Source organism: Penaeus chinensis, chromosome 32, assembly GCF_019202785.1.
Source record: "Penaeus chinensis breed Huanghai No. 1 chromosome 32, ASM1920278v2, whole genome shotgun sequence".
NCBI classification, from domain to species: Eukaryota; Metazoa; Arthropoda; class Malacostraca; order Decapoda; family Penaeidae; genus Penaeus; species Penaeus chinensis.
This window is the reverse complement of record NC_061850.1, coordinates 21,879,374-21,889,373: the sequence shown is the minus strand read 5'-3', so window position 1 is coordinate 21,889,373 and position 10,000 is coordinate 21,879,374. Positions and strand designations below refer to the sequence as shown.

Genomic DNA, 10,000 nt, shown 5'->3' with positions numbered 1-10,000 from the left:
AATCCTAGCCTTCCCCTCCATAACATGAGGCTCCCATCTATCACTACATTTTGAAACGGATAAAAAGTGGTTCTGAACTTGTTTGTTATCATCGAAAGTACCGGTCTAATCTTTCTCAGTCGATCAGGATCCGTCTGTGTGATGTTGTTGTCTACAAAGTGAAGGTTATGCAGTAACAAAACAAAACGCCTGTACGACATGATGTGGCCGAACGTGGTGGTGTGTATCAAAGAATCTTTCGACCAGTATAAGGGCAACTCATTTTTCTTTACATGTGGAGTAAGAAGCATCAGAGCCAGGAAAAGATAAAACTCCTTGAAACTGACTGGAGTCTAGAGCGGGGCGTTAGGGCCACATTTTCTTTTGTCTGCTTATGGAATCGATTTGTCTCATTGCAGATATAAGAAATCAATGGCTCATCCAAAAAATGGCAGAACAAATCGATCTCTTGTGAGGCCGCGCTCAGTCCTAAGTTTGGATTCACGCCTGAAGTTGCCTCAGCGAAATCGTGGCGGTATGGGATGAACGGCGTGGACAACCACTCCCACGAAGTAATATTTCCTTCAAGTATCTGAGTCTCAGCATCATTTTGTGCTTTAGAAACTGAAAAAAGAGAGTTGCATCATGAAAGGAAATAATAATATGATATAGTGATATCAACATACATAAGAATATATGAAATGTCATTATAAAAAGCAAAATCCGAACTACATGCTGTTGGTTCCTCTGGTTCTTCATACGGACTGTCATCTTCATCTTCTTCACAGTCTTCATCCTCTGTAAGATTTTACAGGAATCGTAGTTTGTTGATTTACATGTTGAACATATATAATTTTCGTATAAGCATTTTATATGAATCCCAGTTTGTTAATGCACAAGTTGATTATAATAATTTTGTGAGTACTTTATCTTCTGAATTATTATTTTTGACTCATAGCTTGTTCATTTAGATAAAAAAATCATAAAAAAATAATAATAATACTCTCGCATAGTTATCATTCCTTAGCTTATATTACGAATAAAATCCTTGAATTACAATTACTAATAAAGTTCAATATACCCACCAGACAATATATAAGCTTTATTATCTAACTTTTCCCTATCTGATATATCCTCCTCTTCAGAACTTGATGACATATCCTCCGCCATGTCTGGGTAAGAATAGAGTCATCAGCAATATTCTTGTGTCTGTTACTCTGGAATATTACCGTTTAACATTTTAGCTGAAGAATACGTAATTGTTGAAGTTTGAATCTTGCAAGAACTTTTCATAAATATTACTCGCATTAGTTACCCTGTCCCCATAGAATTTTATATATAAAAATGTAAGACTATAAACACCGCATTTACATTATTTTAAATTGCAATCTTATTACCCTGATATCAATACATTCTATGCAGTTGGCAATGAAGCCGACTCCAGTGAGGCAAAAATATAAATAAATAAATCAATCCTGTGCTGATACGGTTCACGCATATGGCTATTTGGTGTTTGAGAGAGAGAGAGAGAGAGAGAGAGAGAGAGAGAGAGAGAGAGAGAGAGAGAGAGAGAGAGAGAGAGAGAGAGAGAGAGAGAAAACAATCAAGAAAAAAGGTGGTGGTGAAAAGTATACAAGTGAGTATAGTAACCAGTTCTAAAGGGCGAGAGTGTGAACCGCAACACAACACAACAATTTTTCCTCATAAAAAATCAGCTGCGAAATGACAATTCGCAAAAATATGTAAAAAATTCACACTTAAGGTATGACCAGACTTGCAGAAACGGTGGTTTGCTTCTGCACACAATCTGTGGCCTCCTCAAATGGCTCAAAGATTTCTAGCATGTCTTTAAGTAGATTACATTCGCACACACTCACTGTTAGTACACCATCTATGATGCTTATCTTTTGTTCAGGAATACTCATCACTGATCTAATCATTTTCACTTAGGAATTCCATTGTGTAGCACAAGCAGAATCCATTTTTTTCACCTTCCAAAACATCCTTTACCACAAGTTGCAGTGTGGGCGAAGCATGAATTGTGGTCAGTTGGCAGAACATCACATATATCATTTTTCTCAACCATACTGTCAACATCCAGGTCCACTTCTTCTAATTTATCCTCAGAATCTGAACAGGAGTCCATATCATTGTCAAAAATATCTGAGAAGCCAGGAATTGGAAATGTTGATATAGTCGTAGCATTGTCTGTTACGACGTTTGTGATTGTTTAATGTATGCCAAAGATTAGTGCATTTTCTTCATACTCTTCCTTAATGTTGTGTGCTGAGTGTCGGCCATGGAAGCGCTTGCAGGCCAGAATGGGTTTTCAAGAACCAATCATGGATGAAATGAGCAGTAATTCCTAAGTAAGATTTAATCTGCCTGCAAGACCGAATTAACTTCAGAGCACTTCTCTTGCAGTAGTTTGTTCACGAAGTGCTTTCGAGTCGGTATCTGGTACCGAGGTTCAGCAGATAGCATCAGATCATGGAAGTAAGAGCTCTCTACCACAGGAAACGGAACAAGGTCATTTGCGACACAAAGGACAAGGTGCATAGTTGAGTTGCTTTTGTCTAACATTGTGAGGCGAATATGTCTTAGGATGTTTTACAAATCCATCCAGAGTTGATTGGCTGCAGTTGCTGGTCTCTCCAGGGCTGTGACTTGTGCATGCTTCCTCATACACCTTGCTGTGTTTTCTCAGAAAAATATAATATAAATATGATATCCTAAAAAAAAATTATGCATATAGTCACCTATATATGGAAAACAGAACTGTTGGTTGGGCGGGTGATTACTATTACGTCATAGCTAACTCAAACATCACATCGACTTCACAAAATACTGAGTGGGCGAGGCATACGTCACCTACTCTTGCTACCAGTCCCCAGTTATCCATTTTCCAAACAGCCATAATTCTCCCATTATTACTCATTGATCATCAAATAGCAAAACTAGTAACAAAAACAGAAAACATGTTATGCAAAAATGCCTAATGGCCCTTTGAGGATAAACATCATCTTGACAAGAGTATTCACCTTGGGAAGAGCAAAGGGAAAGGCTGCTCTCCGTCTTCCCATAGAAAATACCAATTAAGGACACTTGGGGTAATTTGTAGATTGTGAACACTTACATTACACATAAAAAATAAACAAATGAAAAATAAGCCTTACCTTCATATGTTTGTATAGGATGGAAATTACATTCTTGAAGCAGGAGACTTTCCCTTTGCAGTGCTTACACTCGGCCTTGAAATTCCCAGCTTTACTATCGGGTATAGTAAAGTATTCCCAGATTCGTGATGCCATGTTGACTCCTGCTTGTCTGTTGCTGTTGTGAGTGATACTGTATGTGTGTGTGTGTGTGTGTGTGTGTGTGTGTGTGTGTGTGTGTGTGTGTGTGTGTGTGTGTGTGAGTGTGAGTGTGAGTGTGAGTGTGAGTGAGTGTGAGTGTGAGTGTGAGTGTGAGTGTGAGTGTGAGTGTGTGTGTGTGTGTGAGAGTGTGAGTGTGAGTGTGAGTGTGAGTGTGAGTGTGAGTGTGTGTGTGCGCGCGTGCGTGCTTTCTCTTTTCGCACGAAAATAAACATCCGTCTTCGAAGGAAACCGCCGCATTAGGCTGCGTTTACATAGAACTATACGGTATACGGTATACGATATACGATATTCGCTATTCGGTATACGCTATACGCTATACTCTATACGGACACGGCGGGTTACATAGGGTTGCACACGTACACTATACTTCCAGTCGGATGCCGTCAACATTGATTCTTCAGACGAAGAAGATGTGGCTCTCTTTTTACTGATGGAGGCTGAGGAGAGACATGGGAAGAAAAGAAAAACATGGGTACGACAGCACTTCCAAATGAGACCTGAGTTGGGGGAGTTCCACACAACATTTCAGAACCTGATCGATCATCCTGATGAGACGGTGTTTTTCAACTACATGCAGATGTCATACAACAGCTACAAAATCTTGAAAAACCTAATTTTACCCCACATCAGTCCCATTGGATCAAACTAGAGGAAACCAGTATCAGGAGAAGAAAAGCTGGTTTTGACCATTAGGTAAGTGAAACAGCTATCAATTGAGGGGGGGGGGAACACAAAATGTTCATATCCCACATTACAGTATTTTCAGGCCCGCATAACACACAACATTATAACTTGTGTCACCATCCCCAGTATGTGAATGCAAAATCGACCAAACTCCATTTCTTGGCCAAATTGAGCTAAATATGGTGAATTGTAGTTGCTACATGTAGGCCTAAACTTTTTCTGTGTAAATGTGTATATACACTCAATATCATTATCCACTTCACACGCACACATACATGCCCACACACAAGCTCAAACATAATATCAACCAAAAAAGGTTAGTATATAATAAAACAATAAATTGTGATGATGCAAAGCAGAAACAATGTATTTTTTTTTAATATAGATACATTAATACAAAATTAATCATCATGGGATTATAGAATTAACTCTACTTGAAAGTAACAGGAATTTTATGGTACATGCCCACACACAAGCTCAAACATATAAAATCAACCAAAAAAGGTTTGCATAAAAGTAAGCCATAAATTGTGATGCTGCAAAGCAGAAACAATGTTTTTTTTAACATAGATACATTAATACAAAGTTAATCCTCCTTTGATTATAAAATTAATTCTACTTGAACGTAACAGGAATTTGATGGTAGCAACAAATAAACATAACTACAATTATATTTTGGTGTAGTGTTGGGCATCATGATAAAAAATAATGTAATTAAACAAATAAAAAAAAAAAAAAAATAGATTTACACAAAATGACCCCCAGTGGGGTTGCGAGGTTTTTTTTTGTATGTACTTACCTCATAATTTTCTTGTAATAAAAATGGTACAGAACAATGTTATGGGAACTGATAATAAGATTGCTGGGATGATACTGAAGGATGCACAAATGTAGCGTACATGGGATCGGACGTTGATGGTGTGGGTGATGGTGTAGTGGACGTTGATGTTGACTATGTTCCTTGGGTTATGGGGCAGCTGTCATTCAAGCGTTTTTGGGTCAGTATCATGGGGACGGGAACGTTTGAGACAGTTCAGAACTTCTATTTGGAAGTTCAAAAAACAATCATCTGTCATTTCATCAACCTGTGGCATTATTGATTCAAAGAACTTGAGTCGAGGAGATTTATGTTTGTCTTCCATACGCTGTGTCATGAGTTTGTATAATCCATCTCGTGCGGCATCATGCGTATCATCACTCGCCTTCCTTTTTGAAGACGTAGTTTTCAAATTGGATTTTTGCACAATGGATTTCACTGACATTGATGGAGGTAAATTGTTCTCGTCACCATTGCCGGTGTTGCAAATTCCCGACTCAGATATGGCCTGTTCCAATACCTCACTATTTGAATTCTCATCATCTAGGCAGTCTTCTGTCTGCTCTAAATTGGATGTAGTGTTCCTTTTCTCTTTGACGGCTTTCAGAAAACTCATGGATGTTTCGAACTTCCAAGGCTTATCGTCACTTTGCCCACTACCAGATTTCTTCTTTTTTCTTCGACTCAAGGCACTGTTGAAAGCTCGGTTCAGGCCCTCCCAAGTTTCTTTCGCAGTGACCCCTGAAACAAAAAGAAAAGATACTTTACAAATAGAAACATAGAAATGTAATTTTTTCCAATTTTTCGTTTTTGTGTTTGTCATTTTAACAATTCATCTAAGGATGTCATTTAAAAGCTTCTTTTTTTTTGCCACGGGATCCTCGTTTGCATCGATGTCAACACCGTTTCACATGGCACAATGTACGATAGCCAGACATGTGTTTGAAACCTGTGGTAAACTGTGGACTGTACTTCAGCCTCTCGAGATGCCCAAACCGTCTGAGGATGACTGGATTCAAATGGCGAAACGTTTCGGTGACTTATGGGATTACCCTTTTGCAATAGGTGCCCTTAATGGCAAACACATTGCTCTTGTGAATCCAGGAGACAGTGGTTCATTGTACTACAATTACAAAGGTTTTCCTAGTATTGTACTTATGGCGTTAAGTGATGCAGATTCCTGTTTCACATTAGTTGATTGTGGTCAATATGGAAGGGAATCTGATGCAGGCGTCTTCCAAAATTCAGTGATATATGATATTTTGGAAAGGAATCAGCTTAATATTCCAAAGGCATATTTGAAAATTTGCACATCAAATGAACAGATTCCATTCATGATTGTTGGGGATGAAGCATTCCCATTGAAGACGTATTTGATGCGCCCTTTTGCAGCCCGTACGGCGAATGATGACAGACGTATCTATAACTATAGGCATTCCAGAGCCCGACGTACTGTTGAATGCGCTTTAGGCATTTTGGCAAAAAAAATGAAATTTTTCAACGCTCAATGCGCCTTCAGCCGGACAAAGCAGTCTTAGTTACGAATGCAGGCACAGTTCTTCACAACTTTGTTAGAAGACGGGATGGCCACATGAAAGATCGCACATCATCTGTGCAGTATGAAACATACCAGGATGCAGGAGATGGTTTCCAGAATCTCCAACCACTTCATGGCACAAGGTTTGCTGAGGACGCAGTTGGCCTGAGAGATGCTATCACTGAATTTTTCTGTGATCCGCAGGGGTGTGGAATGGCAACATGAATATGTATTTAGAAATGTACTAGAACGCCCCCAGGAAGACTAATATCAATTTCAGTATCACATACCTTGATTGGGGGGCTGAATATCTTGATCAAGCTTGGCCCATGCCTGCTGTCGTTGGTCCTTGTCTTTATAAACATCATGTAGTGGATTCCACAGCAGGGGCATCTCTCTAACTTTTTCTATTAACATGTACTTGTACTCATCCATGGCATTCTGTTATGGAAAATAATTTTGTTGATAAAGCATAGTAAGGAGTAGGAGCTACTTAAAGGAATTGGCCACACCCTGTTTTTTCTTAGTTTATTTCATTGAAATATCCTAAATACTGGTGACTATAAACCAAAATATTACATTACCCCACCCATTAAACCATAATTTGGGGATTTTTAAAAAAGCGCTGGAAAAACTATCGCCACGATCGGGAATCCTGATGACGTCACACGAGGCCTTCCCAGCCGCGAGGCAGTTTTCAGTACATCAACAATGGCTGACACTCACGACCACTCCGCCGATTCTAGCTCCGAATCTGTCGATATTTCGTCTGACATATCGGATTTTAGTGAATCCGAGTATGTGTCAGACGTAGGAGATGCTATAGAAGAATGTGGTGCCACAGGTAGGCCTATTTTTAATGAATCTTGGATGGTCATGTAGACCGGGCTGCTGCTGTCTGCTAGAGCTATAACAGTCAACCCATGATGACAGATGAACAGCGAGACACTGGTATGACTGAATTATAGCTTGTTGCTTGGTAATGCCACGGACTCTGGTGGAATTTCGGCAAAATCATGAAAATGTCTTACCCTTATCAATTCCCTTTTGCGGGAAGCACTACTTGGACGTCTCCTCTTCGTGCTCGTAGCTCGTACGGGCGTGGTTGCATCCACAGGCGTGGTAGGCGCTGGTACCGGAGACGTCAAGTTTTTCGCCATCACTGCTGGCGAGGCTAGCGTACTGCATGTACCCTCCGGATATTTCGTAGGAACTTGAAATTGTTTTAATTCAAGCCTCCTCACTGTCCCCATGGTCCACGCTAGCCAATTTTCGTAGCATTCTGGGTCGAAATGATTGCTACACAGTCGAGTTGAAGTGGAAGGACCTTTCCAATGCGCCCGAGTTCGTTTAACAAACCGCTTCCAGGCATTCAAAGATGTTGCCTCCTTTGGAAATTCATGAAGCGTCCTGACGCCCACTTCCGACTTCTTTGTACATCCATAAACGACACAGGTGTAAACCATTGTCACAGATGTCACCAAAATCGCGATATAATACTAATAGCTCCAAAACTCGACGAGGTCTATTCAACAACACAGCACAATATTCAATGGCGATCGAGGTATTCCCCGACCGAACGCCTCGTGTGACGTCACAATACACAATGGGCGCTTGGTCTAATTGCCGGCAGTGTTTTCACGCTACGCTGAATAGGGCATATTTGCATGTGGGTTGTACGAAAACGGCGGGATGGATGAGAAATATTTTTTGGTGAAAATATTGCAGGGTTAACAGACATTCCATCATGGCTTTTTGGTGGGATAAAATAAAAGAGTCTGGCCAATACCTTTAAGTTTGCTGATCTAGGCCTACCACCCTCTCATTAGACATAGGCAAAACTAAAAGAAATGCAGATACATTCATTCATTACCTAATATTTATGTTATTTTTTTTCGATTTAGTCATCAGGACTTGAGTGCATGCCAATATGGTTATGTTTCGTATTTGAATTATAAATATATGATTCATATTCGAAAATAAACTTGTATTTTTTTCCCCACAAGCTATACCAGGTAAGAAAAGGCAGGGTTTGATCAAATACTAAAGTTTTACAATTGAAATATATACAAATACAAATACTTTAGTTTGGGCTTCATATACAACAAATAAAAATACCTTCATTCTTAAATCTAAAAATACAATTGCATATACAGATACTTCTATATATAAATCTAAAAATACAATGCAAATAAAAAATAACTGAATCAGGAAATGCAAATAAAAGTAATCGTATTTCATACTTCTAAGCTATTAAACAATCATAAAATATGCAATGATGTTACTCACAGAAGTTATCCTCTTCTACACCTTCGGGTGGTCAGACTCAGTTCAGTCAATAAACTGAAAGTACCAGACTCACGCAAAAGCGACAGCGATTGTGACTGGGATTGAGACGTGGATGATACTCGTACGCGACGTGTACAGATCCTCTGTGTCCATCCTTTCTCTCTCTCTCTCTCTCTCTCTCTCTCTCTCTCTCTCTCTCTCTCTCTCTCTCTCTCTCTCTCTCTCTCTCTCTCTCTCTCTCTCTCTCTCTCTCTCTCTCTCTCCTCAAATTATTTAACTCTAAATAGTAAATATAAATACAAATAGGCTACAAAATACTTTTTTTAATGCTAAAATGCAAATTGTGCACGTGCTTCGAAATTCCGCTGAAATGAATCTCAATAATATATGTATTTATTAACTTACCTTGGAAAAAATACAGCCTGCCACAACTAAGCCGGATGGTTATCTGGCGGTATACGGTGCACGAAAATCGAACATGTTCGATTCTCGCTATACTATACTATACGCAGCTATACGGCATTTCGTATAGTGCCCTCCTATGTAGCGCGGTATATGGAATTCCCTTTGTTCGATTCCAGCTATACGCGTGCCCCCCGAAAACGTGCCGTATACCCTATAGCAGGGCTACTCAACTATTATAAGCAAAGGTCCAGTTAGACAAGCTCCAATGTACGCATAGGTCCGGAAACTTTTATTACATGAAATATAAAAAAAGAAAACAATCTCATAATTTTCCCTGAAAAAAAGACCCTGGCTGTTGTGGCGCCTTCCTTCAAATCACTCACTCACTCGTTCATAACTTTCCTTGAAAAAAAAACATTGGCTGTTGCGGCGCCTTCCTTCAAATCTCTTCCTGGGGTCTGAGGTCCAACTGCAACACTCAGAAGGTCCGGATCCAGGACCGCGGTCCGCCAGTTGAGTACCCCTGCCCTATAGTATAGCTCTATGTAAACGCAGCCTTATGTACACATTGGATGTCAAGGAAGAATTTCAGATAGAGGTGTGTTTCGAGACACTACCTTCTGCAAAAGGTTATTTGAAAATCAGCTCTGCCTACCATCTCCAGTGCCTCTACCAGGTAGGGAGAAGCCATCACCTTACGTGCTGGTTGCAGATGATGCCTTTCCATTGCAAGTGAACATCATGAAGCCTTTTAGTGGCCAACATGAAAAAGGGTCACCTGAGAGAATGTACAACTACAGACTTAGCCGTGCTCGTAGGGTAGTAGAGAATGCATTTGGCTTGTTGGCATCTGTTTTCCGAGTGTTTCGAAAGCCTATGTTGATTTATGTGCAACATGCTGAAGTCGTTTCA

General features: G+C 39.8%; 3 protein-coding genes across 10 annotated transcripts in view; 1 reads left to right on the top strand and 2 right to left on the bottom strand.

The window, feature by feature from the left end:
* Positions 1-1,489, bottom strand: part of LOC125042353 — a 2,490-nt gene extending 1,001 nt beyond the window's left edge. Inside the window, exons 1-3 of the mRNA XM_047637904.1 lie at positions 1,065-1,489; positions 712-777; positions 1-603 (exon numbers count right to left, since the gene is read on the bottom strand). The exon at positions 1-603 is cut by the window's left edge and continues 1,001 nt beyond it. Of these exons, the coding sequence (XP_047493860.1) occupies positions 290-603; positions 712-777; positions 1,065-1,149 (465 nt within the window). The 5' untranslated portion in view covers positions 1,150-1,489 and the 3' untranslated portion in view covers positions 1-289. The remainder of the gene's footprint in view (positions 604-711; positions 778-1,064) is intronic.
* Positions 1-10,000, bottom strand: part of LOC125042350 (piggyBac transposable element-derived protein 2-like) — a 41,530-nt gene that overhangs the window by 22,518 nt on the left and 9,012 nt on the right. For 2 of the 8 annotated variants that reach the window (XM_047637896.1, XM_047637898.1), the window contains exon 2: positions 6,685-6,835. The exons of 1 other annotated variant lie outside the window; for it this stretch is intronic. In XM_047637896.1, coding sequence (XP_047493852.1) covers positions 6,685-6,762 — 78 coding nt within the window. In that variant the 5' untranslated portion in view covers positions 6,763-6,835. Of the gene's footprint in view, positions 1-6,684; positions 6,836-7,425; positions 7,928-8,683; positions 8,838-9,088; positions 9,420-10,000 lie in introns of those variants that run through there. 5 more of the 8 variants (XM_047637889.1, XM_047637893.1, XM_047637897.1 and 2 more) reach the window with 4 other exon arrangements.
* Positions 6,860-10,000, top strand: part of LOC125042351 (dentin sialophosphoprotein-like) — a 40,628-nt gene continuing 37,487 nt past the window's right edge. Inside the window, exon 1 of the transcript XR_007116342.1 lies at positions 6,860-7,238. The gene's annotated coding sequence lies outside the window, so the exon portion shown is untranslated. The remainder of the gene's footprint in view (positions 7,239-10,000) is intronic.